The 22,008-nt window shown below is 34.6% G+C and overlaps 3 protein-coding genes across 3 annotated transcripts in view; 1 reads left to right on the forward strand and 2 right to left on the reverse strand.

Moving 5' to 3' along the window:
• Positions 1-21,445, reverse strand: part of LOC100368816 (type 2 phosphatidylinositol 4,5-bisphosphate 4-phosphatase-like) — a 38,538-nt gene extending 17,093 nt beyond the window's left edge. Inside the window, exons 1-2 of the mRNA XM_002730570.4 lie at positions 21,315-21,445; positions 346-533 (exon numbers count right to left, since the gene is read on the reverse strand). Coding sequence (XP_002730616.1) covers positions 346-533; positions 21,315-21,417 — 291 coding nt within the window. The 5' untranslated portion in view covers positions 21,418-21,445. The remainder of the gene's footprint in view (positions 1-345; positions 534-21,314) is intronic.
• Positions 7,346-12,654, forward strand: LOC146742785 (ATP-dependent DNA helicase Q1-like). The gene is made up of 3 exons (XM_085500559.1): positions 7,346-8,561; positions 10,066-10,239; positions 11,757-12,654. Exons 1-3 carry the CDS (start codon positions 8,446-8,448, stop codon positions 12,355-12,357), a joined length of 891 nt encoding a protein of 296 aa, XP_085356685.1. The 5' UTR covers positions 7,346-8,445; the 3' UTR covers positions 12,358-12,654.
• On the reverse strand, positions 12,859-19,119 carry LOC146742786 (uncharacterized). The gene is made up of 10 exons (XM_085500558.1): positions 18,832-19,119; positions 18,488-18,607; positions 18,025-18,358; positions 17,257-17,606; positions 16,839-17,093; positions 16,174-16,558; positions 15,346-15,615; positions 14,819-15,058; positions 14,001-14,132; positions 12,859-13,501 (listed from the first exon to the last, which is right to left on the reverse strand). Exons 1-10 carry the CDS (start codon positions 18,931-18,933, stop codon positions 13,152-13,154), a joined length of 2,538 nt encoding a protein of 845 aa, XP_085356684.1. The 5' UTR covers positions 18,934-19,119; the 3' UTR covers positions 12,859-13,151.
• Positions 21,446-22,008: the final 563 nt, after the last annotated feature.

The raw sequence follows: 22,008 nt of genomic DNA on the forward strand, positions 1-22,008 counted from the left end.
AATCTATTGGACGACCAATATGAATGTTGAAATTTGTTTTGAAAAAAAAGTAAAAAAAGTCAGTTTTCTCAACATTTTGGGTGATATATGTTGTATTGGTTCAAATTAAACACACATAAGTTCTCATAGTCTACACATTAAATATATTTACAAAAAGGTAAAATAAAACACGTTTTTCCCAGAAATTTGGTTTAATACCTGCCTTTTTTAAATTGCATACATTTATGTACAACAATGACCAATGTTTTCACAAAGTATCAGCAAATTCCTGAAACGTTGATAAAACTGAATTGAAGAACATTTTTAATTATTATTATCAACAACATTTAAATGATACATACTCACCGTAGCTTCATTACACACATTACATTTCACAACATGTTGATGAAGTTTGCCTTCTATGTTGATCATAGCCTGACAGACTCGACAGTTTATCATTGGGACACCACCTGCTGGTGATGGTGTATATGGTGGGGGTTGTTCATCTGGCAGGATGGGTGGTGGAGGCCCTCCGACCATCGGAGGAGGAAGTTCTATAAGCGATAATACAAATAATAATTATTCTTAAAATTATAAATGAAACACATGCTTTTAATTTAATTATTCATAAATATTTCGAAATGAAAGTGTTTGTGGCATATTTTGCTACACTAACCACACATACATGTGCATGTACCAGGAATTTTGTTACCATATCTTAATGACATGTACATGTACCAGGAATTTTGTGACCATATCTTAATGACATTATGTACATGTACCAGGAATTTTGTGACCATATCTTAATGACATTATGTACATGTACCAGGAATTTCGTAAATATATCTTAATGACATAACTGATAAAAAAGTCCATAATGGACCATAAAACAATCTGTCCAATTATCAAAAGGCTGCAGTAATAATTTCAGAGGAAAACAAAATCTGGAAGTTCGTAAATAACAACAGTCAAAGCAGCAGCCGTTTTTATTTCGCAATTGACATGCGTCCCTGGAATAATGTCTCCTATGTTTAGGTGAATACATTTGTAAAATTGAATGAATACAAGTACACCAATCTTCATCTCAATTCATATAAATTACATTCCAGATTATACTAATACATGTACTATGCTTTACTGATTTCATGGCTCAGAAATTCACTTTTTGGTGGAAATTATGTTTAGTAATAGTTCCATAATCTACAGATTTCAATCAAAATGAATAAAAATATTTGTTTTCATGGTCTGCAAATGATATAGACATCTAAGCCATTATGATAATCATTCATCCATGTTTGATTGAATTTACCCCAGACCATTCGTCTCGGTGTTATCGCTATCGCCACACGAGACTCCAGCTTGTCTCCTATACAATTTGACTGCGCACATCCAGAAAGTAGATGTAGCTGTGATTGGTGGAATACTAATGAGTTGAGTGTCAATCAAACGCCCACGCTATCTTTAGTAAACAAAGTCACGTGACACGCCCCATTTTAGTTTAGCGGTCGAATGCGATTGGCTATCGATGTCAGTGCAAAGGTCATATGAATATTAAAATTAAGTGGGCGGAAGGAAAATTGTATAGGAGACAAGCTGGAGTCTCGTGTGGCGATAGCGATAACACCGGGACGAATGGTCTGGGGTAGATTGAATTGTGTAAAAATATAATTTGTAATGTATATAGAGGTATGTATGTCATATAGAAAGTTATGAATGGTAAAATTTCTGAACTAACACACCTAAAAAACTTTTCTTTAGAGAGAACACAGGGTTCTTCTATTTTGGAGTGACATAACAAAACTAGACTTATTAAATTGTCAACTTTGAAGTGTTGACCATTAGAAACTCTGGGAGATGGTTAAAAAGGAAAAAAATTGCAATTAATTAATTAATATCAGAAAAACAAATTTGCATTCCTAAATCTTATAAAAAAAATATTACACAGACTGGAAACTCACAGAGTTTCTAATGGTCCACCCACAATAAAAAAAAAACAAGACACAATACATTGAGGTCAATGAGATGCCTCATAGAGGTCACATTTCCTGGTATTTTGTGACAGCTGGCTTTGTTATGAAAACAAGTACTTGTCTATCACAAGTGAAACTTTTTGTTCAATCAGAAAGTGCTACTAGTATATCTTTTGTATGTACAGTGTCATCGTCCACCTGGAAAAAATGTTTGGGTGCCCCCCCCCCCCCCCCCAATCAAGCTGAAACCTTTTGTGTATTTTTCGCTTAAAACTACCGCTATGTAAGTCAGCAAAATTTGCCCCTCAAAATGCAGGGAATAGTGTTTAGGCGTGATGAATGTTGAACAGATCTTGCATTCCATGCAAAATTTGGTGCCGCTGCCTCATATGTAGTATATACATGTTTATTTTAGTTGTCGCATTCTGTTATATTTATTTTGTGTTCCTATAAATGTGAAGACAGCATTGAAGCAAAGTGGTCCTGGTCGACACGGAACATTGATTTTGCTTTGAAAGTTTATAAAAACATTATCTGTTATTGCTCAGGACAGGTAGGGGGGTGACGGGTGATTCTAGATCAATTCAAGACTTTGTAATTACATGTATTTTGAAAGAAGAGACAATTAAGGTATCGTCAAAATTATACTCCGGAGTCACAACCCCACGGCTAGGTTCATGAGTGAGGCTAGCCCTGCGTACAGTGCTGTGTGTACGGAGACGCGTTCGGTTGATAGATGTCCCCACCACAGCCCTGCAAACTTCCAGAGACAAAGTCCGGGACTTTGAAAAATATAACTTTTTTAATGAAATAACATGCTTAGGTACCAATAATGATGATCGATTACCAGATATATCCAGAACTCCCAGCTCGGAGTCCAATTTTGGATGAAATCGGCTACTTTGCCCTAAAAACAAACGTATTCTCTCGCGTGAATGAAATTAAAAATGGCGGCGTTTGGTGGATAATTCCTCCGGTACCTACGTGTTTACAATTTGTCCGTCTTTACTAGTTGTTATTTAAAGATATTTCAGTTTCAGATAACTTTGTAATGGTTGTTACGGATAACTATCGTCATTTCAACCGATTTCGGCTGGGAAACTACTTATTTTTAACTTGCGCACCAATTACGGTGCGCTCCCGGACTTTGTCTCTGGAGGTACGCAGGGCTGTGGTGGGGACATCTATCAACCGAACGCGTCCCCGTACACACAGCACTGTACGCAGGGCTAGAGTGAGGCAAGAAATCTGTTACAATCGTTTTCACTAAACATTGGACGATCAGATTGTGGTAAATGTTGATACATCAGAGCAAGTACCTAATAAAATTGCCACTGATTTTATCACTACTAATCAAAACATTATAACTGTAGCCTAAACATTTTTGATACAATGTATACCTGACTGAGTCTTCGAGGCGCCATTCTGTCTTTTTCTACTCAATTATAATGTTACGTTTGTGTGTGTGTCCCGGTAGTGTGTCCAGACACCCAGAGCATCTAACGCGGGAAAGTCGGGAGTACATGTAATTTGGTAACAAAATGCAGTCTCATAAACGAGGATTCGACACACAATTTAGTGTACGACAGAAAATTGTTGAACTTTACTTAAATGGGCTGTCATGTAGACAAATTGCACAACAAACTGGCGTGTCAAAAAGTACTGCCAATAATATATGTACTAAACTTATTACTAGCGGTGATGTTTCAGCTGGGAAGCATGGACGAAAACACGGTAACAGAACATGCTTGACTGATAATATTTTACAGCATATTGAATTTTATAAACGTCGACAGCCTAGTATTTATCTGCGTGAAATTCAGTCAAAGTTACGCCAAGATAATGTGTGCCTCGATGTCCCCAGTTCATCCACGGTTTACCGGGGACTTGTTCACCACCTAAACATGACGAGGAAAAAGTTAAAATCTGTTGCTGCAGAGTCAACGACTGACATTAACGAACAACGAATGCTTGATTTTATCGACACCATTTCTGATTTTAGACCAGAACAGCTGCACTGGTTTGACGAGGCGTCTGTCATTCGTACTACTGGAAACCGGCGTTACGGGCATGCAGAAATTGGTAAACCGGCGATAGAAATACAGCGGTTTGCGTTTAATGTTAATTACACAATAAACCTGCTTACAAGTATATTTGGTGTCGAATATTCTGATATCATTGTTGGACCTTCCAATGCTATGGAAATGATGAATTTTTTTTTTGAAGCAGTCAATGTAGAAGACCACGTTGGAAATCGTTGTTTGGCACCAGGAGATTGTGTAATCATGGATAATTGTGGTTTTCATCACGCCAGGATTGTCGAACCTAATTTGGAACATTTATTACAACAGCAAGGAGTGCGCCTAATTTTTCAACCACCATACAATCCCGAGTATAATATCTGTGAACAATGTTTTCGGTCTATAAAATCGTATTTGCGGGGAAACCAGGAATTTTCGTATAGATTTACTGAGTTTGCTATAGCAGACGCCATTGGTCACATCACCCCTGGGGCATGTCAAATTTTTTCTAGAGAAAGTGGTTACGTGTGATTTGCTTCCCGCCAAAAACTGGTCAATACGAACTGAAATGGAAGTCAACTTGTACCAGTATTAAGACAATATATATTCACTTGTTATTTTTTTATTTTGTTTTATAATCATCTTTATTAATAAATAAAATAAGATGACAATAAAAACTACAATAATGCTGAACAACATGTAGTATTTATTTTGAAAAGTTAACATTAACATGGGAAACTGAACGGCCGATAAAGCAGTTTTAACAATTTAAGTTTCGTTTACAAATATTTAAATATTTGACCTAAATTTGGAAAATCCTTTGCTTTGATTGTACTGAAGTATAGCTAGATTATAACCACTTCATGGTACATGGAAAACCATACAATGAAAACACTTTAAATTTGAGAAGTATCTTGTAATGTTCGTAATGTCATAACCATGTGGAAAATAAAATCAGTCATGGTACTAGTATTCTGGTAAAAAACACAAACAACATTTTTACAAATCCGCAGATTTAGATGCGATATTCGCCAAATCTAGTAAAGTTAGGCAAGACTGGTTTGTTTCGCCGACAATCACACCCTCTGGGTTCTCCTTTTCCTTGGCTGTAGGTGCCAATTCTGGAAATTCCACTTGGTTTTCCATTTCAATTTTGGGTTGAGGCGTAGTCAATGCTGCTGCTGGTATGGGTAATGGTAAACTTGGACTTGTTTCCGCGGGTCTTGCCATTACTGTACTAACTGGTGTAACGGGAACTTGCGTTGTTGGCAGGCATTCACTAAATATAGGTGCTGGCATTGTCATCACATTGCTAGTAGGTGGTCGCATAAACGCCCAAGGGTTGATAAATGGAGTAGGATTTCCATACCATGGCATCATATTTTGCGGAATAACCATTCCTGGGTTGGGCTGTGCTGGAACATACGGAGTATAAACTTGATTTGCCTGGTGTGGAATTGTAACTACGGCTGTCGGCGACGGAGATGAAATAGCATGTTTCAATGGCGAGGTTTCCTTGGATTGTTTTATTGTGCGTGTTGTTATTTCATGCTCGTCTTTCACGTCGTCGTCATCGGGTTTAAATTCAGAAACCTTTCGTTTTCCCATTTCCAATAATTTAGGTAGATCAACTGCATCTTGGAGATTTCCTGGTGGCAATTTACCATCCAAGGTGACTTTAAGGAGACGAACATCTTTTAATAACTTGCTGCGTCCCTCTAACCCAACGTACTTTTGTGGGAAGAGTCGTTGCAAGCGTGGTTTTAGAACACTGGCAAACTGGGTTGTATTTTTAGCTATGAAAGACTTCACAGACTGTAATTCCCCTTCTAATGCTTTCATCTTGTCTTTCACGTTCTTTATTTCTTTGTCTTTCTGTGAAATTGAGAAGAAATAAAATAAGAAAATGGAGAAAATAAACTACTAAAATTTACTAACCCCATTTGAAGTGCGAACAAAAGAAATGTTTGCTACGAATTAAAATTATTTTGTGGTGGTGTTTTATTATTAGCCATCACCACTGTACATAAAGTAGGCGTGAAAAATACGAATTAAATCATTCGATAAATATTTCGTAGCTTACTTGACGTAATGCTTCTGAATGTTCCCGGTGTTTATCTAATCGACCACAATACATATAACCAGCACATGGTTCATAACAACACTCGCGACGGTTTCTGTTCCCACTTTCCTTGTGTCCTTTATGGTGACATAAATTGCATGTAGCGTCAATAGCTCGGATTCCTGGTAGTGCAAGTGTGGCTAAAGGTGGTGGCGGAGTCTTCAAATCTGTCCACTCACGTTCAAGTACAAACTTGCTTTGTGATAATATTTCTAACTGGTCCTCCAATTCTTTTTGACTGTCAGACATAGTAGGAGCCTGTGACGGTTTTTGGCGTGGCGTTTCACTTTCAACATTGGTAGATGTTTCGTCTCTTTTGTAGTCCAATCGACGTCTCTTGCCAGTACTTGAATTAGAAGCCCCTAAATTACTGTGAGTCATGGCCGAAGATGTCTTAACCGCCGGGGAAGTGCCGTCGACAACGTACAATTGTTCACGCATTGTACCACCTTTTAAGCGAATTGTGTCCACTATCACATCACGGTATCGTTCGGTTGGTGGTAAATCAACTCGCTGTCCATCTTCGTCCATGATTTGCAGACGAATAGCCTGCATTCGCCTTAAAAAAGCAATCTGTTCACATAGATAGTCAACAAAATTTTGATATGACATGCACATAAACTCGCCTTCTTTATTTAACATAGATGGGAACAATTCTGTCCTCCATGTAATAAGTAAAATGTAGCTTGAAAAGATATTCAGCCATTGTCCAAAGAGCGTTGTAATAAATCAGCAATGCTGGTCAGGATTCACACTGTTCACTCTAAAAAAACGACTCGGAAATGTCTTGTGCAAACAATAAAAGACAGAATGGCGCCTCGGAGACTCAGACATGTATACATTGTATCAAAAATGTTTAGGCTACAGTTATAATGTTTTGATTAGTAGGGATAAAATCAGTGGCAATTTTATTAGGTACTTGCTCTGATGTATCAACATTTACCACAATCTGATCGTCCAATGTTTAGTGAAAACGATTGTAAAAGATGTGTCAGACGCTCAACTTTATGACGATGTAACAAGATCATGAAAAAGCCAATGAACTAACAAGTATAACTCGCTCAACTAACTGATCGAATTATGTGTCATTCACACGTATTTTGACTGATTTTAATATAGGTCAACACATTCATTCTATCAAAACAATGGCACATATAAGCCCAATACCGTGTGTTGACATCATACCATGATGTAGCTGCAGTTCTGTAGCTCTGGATTTCGCTGGTGTCCGTTTTTGACGTTTTCTGTTGCATCGGTAGTCTGATTCGGTCGTCTATTGGTAATTGCGAAACCCTAGAGCTACAGTACGAGACGTAGTCAGTTACCATACCGGACGACACAAATCCGTGTCGGCCAGGTTATTGACACTTTATTAGCAAAATTGGCTGTCTACGCTCACCTGTGTATGATCGATCGTTATCTAAACACATTTGACAACTATTCTGATTTGGATGTTCTAAATTACCGACGTTATCTACTAAAATCAGACGAATACCGGCGAAAACCCACTATTTACGCTTCAAGGTCAGCCATCTTGGAAATTTTGACCCGTGACGTCACGGCGCGTCATAGTCTCGCAATTTCACGAATAAGCCACTCGATTGGAGTTGTGTTGAGATTTAATGAATATTATGGATGAAAACAACCACAAATATATATGCAATGTATAAAAAAAATCGAAACATGGTATCAGAAATAAAATAACATAATATAAATTAATAATTGTATTATTTTAATTATTTATTTTGAAAAAAAAAATGATAATAATAAAAATGAATTGTGGGTATTTTCTCACACAAGCCAGTGTTGTACAATAAAATGAGTTCATACACAACAGAAGTTGTGAGGCAGTTGTTTGGCGTTAAGATGGAAACCTTATTAGGTTATGAGTTGAAGAAGGACCAACTGGAGCTCATAACAAATATTATGAATAAAAGGCATACCATGGGCATATTGCCTACAGGTTTTGGTAAATCTGATGTATACATCACCCCGCCTTTATTGTTGGACCAAGCAGAGCCTGGTATTCACCACATATCCCTGGTTGTGAGTCCACTAAAAAGTTTGGTTATGGATCAAGTGGCCAACTGGTCATTAAAAGGAATAAAATGTGCTGGCATTGTAAACAGAGATGAAATGGAGGTGGAGACCATTGAGGGTGAGTTTATTTATTTTTGCTCTCAAAATAAAAATTAACCAGAAATAAAGTTTTTTTTATAGAAGTAGCTCATAATAAAAATAATAATAACTTTGTTACACAACCAAAAAATAAAATATCTTTTATCAAAAGTGACTCAAATTTTTTTCTATTATTTTTTAAGGTCTGAAAAGAGGAAGATACAGTGTAATTTTTATGTCACCAGAGAGTGTTTTGGAAATAGATGACTGGTCATTTATTTTAGAATCAGAAATATACACGAAAGGCGTATGTCTTGTAGCACTGGATGAGGCTCATGTTATTTGCACATGGTAATAAATTTAGTTAGTGAATTTATTTTACACATCCATATTTTATACAGAATTAAACTTATCCTATGACATTCCTAAGTTACTATAAATTCAGGTAAAAGTAATGGCAAAAATTAGTTTATAATACAAGAAATCGTTGTTATGATGTCATGTCCATGTTATTAGCTCAAAAGCTTATAGAAAGTTTATGGAATTAACCATGTTTGTCCCTGCATGAACACAGATGTCTTTTAAAGAGGAAAGTTTCAATTCCATTGCACTTGATGTTTATTTCTATGGGAGTGGCAGTCTCTTGTTTTCTATTGTTATGGTAATCTCATTGCCATATTTACTTCAAGATAAATCCAATTAAATAATTTCCCCTTTTGTTAGTATCTCGGACACTGCTGATCCAATTTAGCTGAACTTTGGTACACATGTACAGTTGAATAGACTGAAGAGGAATTATAATTCTGTAACATTAATTAGGTTACTGATCAATTAATTTTTTGTTAATATCTTATGAACTAATAGTCGAAATGACTCCAAACTTAGTATAAACAAACTTTATATTTTCTTACCAGGTGTGCACTATGCAGCTTAATTAACAATCTCATTTGCATATTTAATTAATTTTGAATTTTTATTGATATCTGTGAACTTGGTTTTAGCATACTTTATATTTCCATATAAGATATGCACTATTGAGATGCAACTTAATTAATTAGCTTATTTGCATATTTAATTAAACTTCTATCGGTAGTGTTATTGACTAAACATGGTATAAGCATACTTATACATTTCCATATGAGCTTTGCACCATGCATGCCATATAGAGTTTCAATTCAATTAACGGGTTCTTTTGCATATTTTATTATTTTGATTTATATATCTCGTGAACTGTTAGTCCAAATGTGACAAAATTTTTAATAGCGACGTAGTGTTTAGCTATAAGAAATGTACTCTTGATTTTTAATTTAATCAATGTGCTCATTAGCATATTGATTTTTGAATTTTTGTTGATATTTTGTGAACTGTTAGTTTAAATGTGACTAAAAAACATACTGTGTATTAATCTATGAGGAATGCACTATCGAGTTCCACTTAATGAGTCGCTTTGCAGGTTTAACTGATATTTAAGTTTTGTTAGTATCTTATAAACTACTGAAATTTATTGTGACTGAACTTGGCAGGTGATGGGTATAATATGTAGTTATGAGTTGCCACCTAATTAATAGCTCATTTACATATTTAATTGTGTTTTTATCTCCCTCATACATGGGAGCATTTTTTTCATTGTACATTGCATTGAACAAATTTATATTGTTGCATACAAATATTTATACTTGATTCTAGATTATGTTAAATGAGTTTGGTAACTACCCTGGTCATATTACAAAAAAAAGGAACACAAAAACCAATGTTGAATTTGTGAATCTGTGTTCTTATTTTCAAAAATATGCTATGCCTTTCATTTGATACATGCTTATATCATATATTCATGGAAGTTTCATAATACCTGTAGGGGAGAAACTTTTAGGCCTGTTTACAAGCGAGTTGGAGATTTCCGAGGCCATTTCACAGGAGCAAGTTTGGCCATATTGAGTGCTACATGCACAGATAAAGTACAGAAGATTATTTTAAACACCTTGCATTTAGAAGACAAAGAAGTTTTTACAATAGCTAGGCATCCTGACAGGTAAATAACTACAATATTACATAATGTTGATCTTTATTTTAGAATAGTTAAAATGTTTAATGTAAGAAAATGTCATTTTATATAGGCCTAATATTTATTTATCAATGAAGAGTCAGCCAGGAATGAAGTTTTTAGAGGATGTTAGGTGGTATATTGATGAAATTAAAGTAATGGGGAAAAATGCAAGAAAAGCAATTATATACATGAGGTCTGTATTTTTAATTAATCTATGTTGCATATAATCAAATATTCGGTAACAAAAGATAAAAGTTTCTCTCACGAACAAATTTTTATTAGTCTTTGAAGTAAATATTTTTGTAAACTAATTAATTTTATGCTAATAAATGTTTTGTTTTCACATATATTATTGCATGCTTGTTCTTTTGTTATGTTTCTGTATATACATTTACACTGTAATTGGAGTAAAAAAAAATAATTACATGTTCTGACATTATTGGAAATGTACTGCATTGTCACTCTGCACAAAACCATGAACATTTTTACAAAAAAATAAATTAACTTGGAGGTTTCCTGTTAAGACTATAGCACAATTAGATGCCATTTGAAAGACAACACTTTTTAAGAGTTTATTTTATCCGTACATGATTTACTAATAAACTACAAACACAGTGTAATCAAAATATTAACTTTGAAGTTTTACATGTATATTGCTGCATCAGTAAATACTGTAAAATACTTAAATTTAGCTGGAATTAATTTTCCCTGAAAAGACTTTTTGGATGTTTTGTATGGCATTTTTTTCACTGATTTTTGGTGATTTGAATGTAAAATAAAGGAAAAAAAGGTATATTCACTGAATCACTCCTTCAGCGGAAATAGTGAAAATTAAATCCAACCGAAAATAAAGTATTTTACAGTATACTGATAAGTGTGGCATTAACAGGCTAAAATATAATGTATAGCCCTTAATTGCCAGAGTGGGTATTCACAATATGGACTAGACCAGGTCTAAATATTTCATCTTCTGTTTACCTCCTCTCAGCGAATTATACATGATTATTATCAGAAATTAAAAATAACTTTATTAGAAGTACATCATCAGTAGAAGTACATCCAAAATGATATTTTTTGTAAAACTTGATCACTTAAAGGGCAATACTAGTCATCATACTGTGCTTGAGCAAGGTCAAACTCCATGCAGTTTGTTGACAACACACCCCATGATGCAATGTTTACATTAGCAATACAAATACAACTGTGACTGAAAGAGAGCTTCCATAAAGTTAAAGAAATAAGGGAAATGTGCTTGCTTGGTTCAATTTTTGTAAGAAAAGTGATGTGTTAACGGTAAATCATAAATTGTTTATTAACACAAACGATGCACATGAGCAGTGCGATGACTATCACTTTTTAATTAAAGTATGACGTTTTGATTTCATAGTATTACATGGTTACAATGTATTATATAAGCAAATGTTCTACTAATAGGGCTACTAACAGTATAAATTAATTTAATGTCAAATTTAACACTACTGTGTTGTCAATACAAATTCCAGAACTCAAACCCAAACTGGTAGACAGTGGAGTAATATCATGAATTACTTGGGCAACCATGCATACATTGACCAGAAAAAAAATGTAAGATGTAGAATGGTCGATGTCTTTCATGCCAATGTGGAATTAGAGGACCAGAAAAGAGTACTGGAGAACTTTGCTCTATCAGACAGCACAATCAGATGCGTTGTTGCTACTGTTGCATTTGGCATGGGGATCAATATCCCAGATGTCGATTTGGTACTGCACTGGGGAGGGAGCAATAATATTTTGCAATATTGGCAAGAAGTTGGGCGATGTGGGAGAGATGTCACAAGGAAGGGTGAGGCTTACTGTTATGCAGTTAAAACCGATATTGTAAGGTGTGACGAAGATATGAAGAAACTTTGCAATAACTTGAATACAGGCAAAATGAAGTGTCTCAGAATTGCAATTCTTCAAGAGCTGACAATACCTGAAATGGATGCAGAATACCTGAAGGGTCTCACTAACCGAGATAGGTGTACACAAGCATGTGGGGAAAAATGTACATGTCATCACTGTGTATGTTGCTGTATCTGTAGAGGAGCCTGTCCATGCCAACATTTATCAGCTGGAGTATAGCCATACAACCCCTTCACACTAATCCAAACTTCATTACAACATATATTGACCACATGCATTATCTAATATTGATACATTTGAGTGTAATAATGACACTGATTTGCAGAAATAAACAACTCAACTTTCCATCCTTTTCAAAACATATTGTAAGGTCTGAACATTGCTACCCAAATCTGCATATTTATCATTCTTGTAGAAGAATGGCAGGACTTACAATGGGCCATACTAGTTTATATCTGCACCCTTTGTTGATGAGGCAGAATTTTCCAAAAATATTATGGGAAAAATATTTCATAATTCAGGTTGTATAGTTGTTTGATAAAAGAGACCAGGAAATCTTATGTATGGAAACAACTATCAAGGTGACACAAATGAACTCCCTAACACTACAAGGATTATACTTTTGGATTTCCATCATATCATATGGTGAATTGTGATTTGGAAATATAACTATGCATGAAGGGGTGCAGATATAAACTGGAATGACCCAATACTGTGTAATACTTTATTTTCACGTAATTTTATTTTTAAGCCATAATACAAAACAGTAAAAATCTAATATCAACACTTAATGTCTAAAAACTGTCTTTCCTATACTTTACATTGTGTCTAGATATAAATAAAACATATGTACACTTGTCAACAGATGTTGTGATAATATTCATGAAAAACGTATATAGAATATCATGGAAACAAAGTATGTATTGGTGGCAAAATACAGTGCTGCAGTGACCATTTTGGCAAATTGCTAGCCTTCCCCACATATATTTTGGCGCTATTCATTGTAATTGATGTTACTCAGTTGGGAGACAACTTCTTTCAGCATCTAAATTTGTAGAATATTTGTGCAATCTGGTTCTTAATTTCTGTGGCATTTCTATTGTGATTTTGTTTTCAAAGTCAGGAAAATCTTTATGCCGCCTGCCATCCACTACATCAAAAAGGCCATCATGTCTGTATGTTAAAATAAATTTCCTAACATCATCTACATAAGATTCTTTGGATGCTCTTGTCCTTGAAATATGAATGTCAATGACCTTAGAAAAATAGGCTTGGTCCATCTTAGAGCCCAGATTCCCGACCAATTGACTGGTACGTGCAACTTGAGAATCACTGTACTGTCCATGTGTGTGCTTCAAGTTATCTGAAAAAATATTAAAGCAAGTTTAGTGTGTGCTTTCTGTCTGCAGAAATACTTTTAACCAAATTGTATGTACATGTACACTGTAAAACGTGTCTTTTTAGCAAGCATGATATATTGGCTGATTTAGCTAAGCTGTTATGTAGTTAATGTAATTATACAGTTCATGATTCAATTGGGTTTATGGCTATTGAAAAGACATCTAAAGATGTATTTAACACATAAAAGACAAATACGGTATGTAGATAATTCAAAGTGTTGTATAGGATCTTTAGGGTGACAATTATATCTGGTGATATTAAAAAGCTGATTAGTATATTCATTGTTTAGGTTAATTTTAGAACTGTATGTTGGGCTAAAACAAAATGTACCTATACTTTGGTTGTGCTCCAAATAGCTCATTAATTGCTTGACCATGTATAATTATTCATTTCAAATTGCATTATGTATCCCATTTCATGCAAGATCTGTTAAGAGTTTAACTTTAGTCAGAGAGACTTACCTTTGAATTCATTATTTAGGAATTCATTTACCAAATCTAATGGAATATTATGTCCAGCTCCACCTGTCAAATTTGCAGTCCTGTTATACTTTAGTTCATGGCTAATTCTTTGTGTCATCCAACCATTTATGCCTATAAATGTGATTTTATATTGTCTTAATAACTTTGCATGTGTGGTTATTTATTTGCCCATGATGATTAACTGTAAAAACTAGCACCATAGTGCATGATCTCTAATAAGAAACCAATCTACTCTTAATCAGAGTATCTGTAAATCTTGCATAGTAAAAGCTTATGTTTTACTGTACATATTTTGTAGACATTATTGGGGCAGTGGTACCAGTACTAGCACTCTCAGAATTGTATTGAAAATAAAAGACAATTTAATGTAAAATTTTGTTCAATTATTCACACCAACATTTTTTTCAAACTTGAAACATGAAGAAAACTATTATTTGGAGAGGTAAAAATGTTCTTCTCTGCAACGTTGTGCTTTGCCAATTATGGGTGTCTGGGTTTATACAAGCTTTCAGATTTTGTCTGTAGTGGTGATAATAGTGAGAGATACCTTGTGATGGAGACTTTTGACTTGCAACTTTTACCGTATTTTCTCTATTAGAAGAGCATCTCCAATTGTAAGCCAACAGTTGCATTGATTGTATACTGATTTATTAAATTGTATGATTTATCAAAATATCACCTTATCAGTACCTCTGTCATTTACACTAGTACCGATATGTGCTATTAATAGAGCAAATACAGTAATTATGTACCTCTATGCACTTAATCATGTTATAATTATAGCAACATATCATTACCTGCCAATAATCTGTGCCCAAGTATAAGATACTTGTAGTGATTGTTTGACCAAAAATCAATCATATTGATTCTCCAGGTCCGCATCATTGCCTCACCATCATTTTCTCTTTCCGAATCTTTTTCACAGAAATACTTCAAACCTTTCCAGGTCAATGCAGTGGTGTACTCTGCAATGTGATCCTTTTTATCTGATGCTTCTTTATACTTGTAACAGGCAACTGAACAATACCAGTCATCAACTAGATAATAAAATTTTGTCAGATGAACAAAATGTAATAGCTGTGTGGCTGTCTGTTACAAGTTTGTCTATAGGTTAGCAAACATAATTAAAGTACAAATTTAAAACACTTCTTCATTTGAATGTAAGCAAGCAAATACACTGCAGCTACCAATTTATATTTACATAATGACAACAAGTTCTGAATCATACAGCTTATCTGTATTCTTAAATAAATATACATGAGAAGGTAATTATATAGTCTACAAAAGAAAGTGTCTATGGGCTTGATGAATGTATATATATTACCTGGCAACTCAACTAATCCTTTGCAGTCAACATGAAAACGTTCACCATTCAGACAGTTATTACCGGCCATACATTTAACAACTTCTATACCAGGTTGATACACCTTACAACAAAATGAAACACTTTTTTCACAGTCTGGTGAACACCACCACTCTTCATCTTCTCCTGGAAGGTTATCTTCTTCTAAATTTACACATTCAATGTGGTACCACCTTCCTAATGCACAACTTTTGCCAGCGGAACATTCAATCCAGGTTTCACAATCCACACCTTTTTTAAAACAAAAATTTAAACATAAATACTTGTGACACCTTACTTTGACATATACTAAAGATAATGAATAACATGAAGAACCCAATACATAACCCCACAAAATTATGTTTTTGTGTTAACACAACACACTAGCAGTAGTACAAGCCCTTTAAAGCAGAGTGAAAAAAAATCATTTTAAAAACATGATGTTGGTACACAAGTTTATTTTTTATATTTTATCTCACTTTTTGACTACTTTTAGCTTTGATGTTAATTTCTGAGTAAAAAAATGAAAATTAATCATTCACACTGTGACCAGAAACACTATAGTTATTATTATTTTTTTGTGCACTTGATGAAGATTACTAAGAAAATTATTAGTAAGTAAGCTTCATACAAATTCACTAGGTATAGAACCAACAATTATTTTTTGGCAATTTCACGTTGGTTATAGTCCAATTTAACACACATACTGACTACCACCCGATATTGTTAGTGGCCAGGAGAAAAAATGAATTTGGAAATTTATAGAAAGTCTTGTGATTGAGAAAATTGTGACATAAATTTATAGAATACCTTCATCTGGGTCACATATGCAGAATACTCTTGCATCTTCTTCATCATCACTATCAGCAGCTTGTGAAATAGAACAAGTATCTATAACGGGCCACAAATGTGTAACTACATTCTTTGATACAGTCTGTAGGTATTGTTGTCTCAACTCTTTCCTTTCTTCACAAGGAGAATTTGCAGGTTTGTCATCAATATCATCTAATCCCAACAGTTTGATGCAAAGCAGTGACACCAATCCCTCAGTAGTGAATGTTAATAAATCTGTCACTTCATTCATGTTATCCATTACTTTGGTTTTCACATTTTTGTGTTTAAAAACAGTCTTTATATTGTATAAAGTGCCTTTACTGCCAGCACTTTTAGCATTATACATCTTATCCATGATGTCCTAGAAAATATAAAGTTTTACTAATTACTACAATACCATTAAGATATAAACTTTGTATCTAAGGAAATTATGATACTGATCACCAAGTTGTGTAGTATTATTCATACAATAAATTACACGAATCAAGATGCACATGACTGTATAGTTCCATACATTTATGCCTGCAACTAGAATATAAAATGCTGTTGTTTAACTCAGTTAGAGAAGCACTTTTAATACAGCAAAATGCAATATGTACTAATAATACTAATATGACATAAGAGCAGAGGTAGATTCTTACTTGTAATACAATGCCACGTCTATGAAACTCCTGTGGAGCCGGTTCAAGTCCAGCTAGCCTATTAGCTGGGTCTTCACTAGCAGCCATAGATATGCGGGCATCAATCATTCTTTCAACTGACTGTTGATCACCATTACACAGTATAGTATATGGGGTTCCATCTGGCTGCATTGGCACATACTTTTTCAGGTGTTTCATTATTGCAAGCACCCCTTTGCTACTCCCTGGGTTTTCTTGCACTACTCCTAAATTTATCTGTTTACAATGATAAAGAAAGAATACATCATTGCTTTATCCTATATCATAATTTCACATGCTTATAATGCAGAATACTTGCACATGCACACATGTTAAGAATATGATATTATCTAGATATTAATTTACATACACCTGGTATTTAGGGGCAGGCTTAACTTACCACTTTACTTTTCTTCTTAGATAACTCAGACTGTTCATGAATAATATGTTCCACTACACAATCAGAATAAGAGCTCTTAAAATGTGTGAGATGTTTGCAGATTATCCTTGAAACAACAACTGCCATACGTTTTTCAAGGGCATCCCAATCCTCTTGAGAGGGAAGGAAAGAATTCAATGGAATTGTTGTAGCCAGCTCTCGTTTTTCATCATTTAAATGCATAGCAGGTACTCTGTTCTGTGTAGCAAAACACATCGCCCACATTAAAAATTTGTTCTGTTTAGACGATGTATGATACCGAGATAAACTTAGTTTCTGGACATTGTCCCAGCACAGACTGTATCCAGGACCTGAAAATATAATGAAAACAGACAAGTGGGTAAACATTATGAAAGGCTACTGCTGCCGGTGCAAGTTCAACTGGTAGCAAACTGCCATCTCCATGGAGCCATACATTTCCTATGTTATGTCAATCAAATGACCATGCATTTTACTGGTCCTGGTCTAAAGTACAAATAATATAATTTGTTGCAGATAACAATGAATTTGAATATGAGTATGCATGCTTGGTGGTTCATAGTAATAGCATAATTGTCACAATAAACTAGGGCTGCATGGGTATGAAACTATAACATATACTGATCACTTTTATAATTGAGGGCTTTACAGAATATGTAAATGCTGCAAAACCCAATACAAAATGAAGGAAAAACTAATTTACAACAATGTTAATTTTCTCTTTAGTGCAAAACACTATATACAACTTACATTCATTCAATGGTTGAATTCCACCATCACCTGTGTCTGGTCCAAAGAGAGAACGTCTGTAACTAACACCATCCTCCTCTGTAGATTTATCATCACTGCTTGCAGAAGTAATGGAAATTTCACTTTCACTGGCACTACAATCACTTTCACTGGCACTACAATCACTTTCACTGCTAGTAGTAGGACTAGTCATTAACTCTTGAAGAGGAATGGTAGTTACACCATCCGTTGTATGAACATTAGGCCTACTGTCCATATTATCAACATCGCCAAATGCAACATCTATGTCACCATCATCACTACTGATATTAGGAGCATCATCTCTTAGTTCTTCCTGTCAAAATATGTATTTAAAATGACTTTTAACATACACTTTTATTGTTAATAGTATTCACATTGACATTCATTGTATCCATTATCTATTCATCACCAATAGCTATGCAAATAAATTCTTATACGTTACCTCTATCTTGCTTTTCATGTCATACATTTCTTTGTCAAAGTTTTTTCTCATTCTGTCTATTGTGCCACGTGTTCCATTTACGCCCAAACAAATACCAACATGCTGGAAGCACTTGAAAAGCTGCATAATTGAAAAAAATAACATAATCTAAAATAAAGTCAGTTGTTTAATAAAATTAGATTAGTAAATACTGTGGGCATACTGCATACTGATAAATAAAGCAGATAAATAATACAGATTGTGCAGAAGCCAGAGATTGACATGAAAATATAATTTAAAAGTCTGTGTATTTACAATGTCTAAACATTGGTTGGCATGAAATTATTGTTATGTATGTTCCATACCTTCTGACTACAGCCACTTTTATACATTTGAATGGAGTTAAATGCTTGTATTATATTAAATTTTCTTCTTTTTCTTAAATGTAGCAAATTGCACATAATCATTCCATATGCTGGAGTTAGTTTGCCACACTACCATCAGAACGACTACAAACACAAATATGAAATAAATGCCATTAATTCTTAAAATAATGCTAAAGCAGTTTTCTTTAAATATTATGCAATTAAGTAAGTGATAAATCCAATCAACACTCAATTGAATAACACCCTCTCCCAAATATGGTTTAAAAACTTTTGTTTTTCTAAACTGGCATACTTTATGTAAGTGATAATTCACACAACCTTGTTTTCTTTCCTGCGGCACATTTAATAAAATTTATACTGAAAAATTGTCATCTATAACAAACTTTACTTACATGTCTATCAGATTATGACTACGTTGGGTAGTTAAAGCTGCTCTGATGATACTGGTCAGCAGAGGTAGACCACAATTGACCTCTTCAATTATTTTTTCCCATTGAAAAGACTCGCATGTCTCTTTAGAAAGTGTCATTGGTCTGCTTTTTTTAATGTAATTACCAACTTCCTTCCTTACCTATAATAATTTTCAGTCAAAGAAGTTTAAATATATTAAAAAGAAATATTAAATATCAAACATTTTCCTTGCATTATATTACTGGAAATGACATTTAAAATACTGTATACAACTAGTTGTTTGATTATGCAGTAATCTGAGGTTAACCATTAGGAGCATCATTTTGCATTAATTAGTAACATCTCTACTTAGATGATTATTTCCACAATGTTTGCTAACTTTGTGTCCTTGGCTTGTTTTAGCACAAATGCCAGTCATCATTGTCTGACCTCTAAACCATGTGATGTTTACAATTCCTTTGTTTTATGCCTAACTGCCAATCAGATTTGTTCTAACTTTATTATTCTCATAAATAAAAGTGTGTTGAACCAAAGACAATTGGTTGAACACACCAAAAACAACAACTTTAAAACCTACCTTGTTGCTTATAACAGTAGCAATTTGTTTCCGTGCACGAACACTTCTGTGATACAGAATGCTAATAGCAGACTCATAATCATGTCTCTTAACAGCAAGAATGACTCTTTTCACAAATGTTAATTTCTGTTGAAAAAGAAGCTTTAATTAGGGTTATTGTAACATTTTTTTTTTTAAGATTTGAAACATGTGAAATTAGGTTTTTGCCATTCAATCAATGTTTGAGGGAAAGTAGTACAATAAATTGTGGCACTTTCCTTTCAAATAATGAATAGAGTATCAAACACTTTAAATAAATTATTTTATTTAACACAAGTATTTAATATAACACTAACCTTTGCTGTTTCATAATGGTTTTCATCAGCATCCTCCACATTTCTATGTTTTTTAAGAGTACGTGGTGTTCTGGTTGGAGTACATCTTTTTCTTTTAAGATGAAGATATGTACCCTCAGCACATCTTGCAAAAAAACCCTGCTTGGCTTCTTTCCCTTCTCTAATTTTTCTTCTAGATTTTTCCAGAAGTGCATAGCAATCTTGACATAGGCACCTGGGTGCATCAGATTTGTGGCCTAGGGGTGTCAGGTTTGTTTCATACACTTCATCCAGTGCATCCTTGACACACTCTACTTTACCAACTTGTTTCACAAGAGAATGTCTCTTATATCCTTTTGCCTTTACCTCAAATGCATTCCCACAGTTGATACACATAGACATGGTAATGGATATGGAGGTGTAGCAAACACTGGCTTGTGTGAGAAAATACCCACAATTCATTTTTATTATTATCATTTTTTTTTTCAAAATAAATAATTAAAATAATACAATTATTAATTTATATTATGTTATTTTATTTCTGATACCATGTTTCGATTTTTTTTATACATTGCATATATATTTGTGGTTGTTTTCATCCATAATATTCATTAAATCTCAACACAACTCCAATCGAGTAGCTTATTCGTGAAATTGCGAGACTATGACGCGCCGTGACGTCACGGGTCAAAATTTCCAAGATGGCTGACCTTGAAGCGTAAATAGTGGGTTTTCGCCGGTATTCGTCTGATTTTAGTAGATAACGTCGGTAATTTAGAACATCCAAATCAGAATAGTTGTCAAATGTGTTTAGATAACGATCGATCATACACAGGTGAGCGTAGACAGCCAATTTTGCTAATAAAGTGTCAATAACCTGGCCGACACGGATTTGTGTCGTCCGGTATGGTAACTGACTACGTCTCGTACTGTAGCTCTAGGGTTTCGCAATTACCAATAGACGACCGAATCAGACTACCGATGCAACAGAAAACGCCAAAAACGGACACCAGCGAAATCCAGAGCTACAGAACTGCAGCTAACCATGATGTAATAAAACTTGTTCTTCCGCGTAGACGTGATGCAACGCCGTGTTTTAAAACCGCGAAAGTCTGTCATAATCCAACACTGAGCAGATTGTTCCATAAAGAAACACTTACCAGTGGTATCCACCTGTGGGAGAGGGGCATATGGTTGCTGTGGCGATGAGTTGTTGTCTTCATTTTGTAACAGTGGAGCGTTTTCCTCTTCTCGATCCGCCATTTTGGATCGGAAAATTGAATATAGGGAGATAGGGGGGGGTCATGTGAGGTAATCACGTGACATATGATAGATCTGCGCTCACATCACCGTACACGGCGCTGTACTATTGATTTAGGGGTCGACCATTTAATAGCATACTGAATGGCTGAAAGATTTGCTAAAAAAAAAAATGCAATCTAGACACTAACTGAAAAAAATGCATGCATGGTGGTACGGGGAGGGAGATGTTGTCATATTCAATAAAAATAAAAATAGATAAGACACCTCGAAAAAATGCGCTTGACTCACAACTTTCAAGTTAACCACCCCATGACGATTTCAATGGCCTACCCCTTTATAACAAGACAGACGTTACTTAAACGATTGGAAGTTTTTCTACATTTTAACCAGCTTTACTAAATTTTAACTATTGTATCGGAATAAAATTATTTAAAAAGGAGAGTGGTCGTCACGACGCGTCGAGTTTTATATGGTTCCCCGCAACGTTGTATACACGTATGTGAAACAAATTTTTCACGTGAAATTCGATTAATGCAAGATGTTTACAAATACACGCGATGTCTTCTTCTGGAAGGTGGGATGATGAGAAAC

The sequence above is a fragment of the Saccoglossus kowalevskii genome, chromosome 6, assembly GCF_978046115.1.
Source record: "Saccoglossus kowalevskii chromosome 6, keSacKowa6.1, whole genome shotgun sequence".
NCBI lineage: Eukaryota > Metazoa > Hemichordata > Enteropneusta > Harrimaniidae > Saccoglossus > Saccoglossus kowalevskii.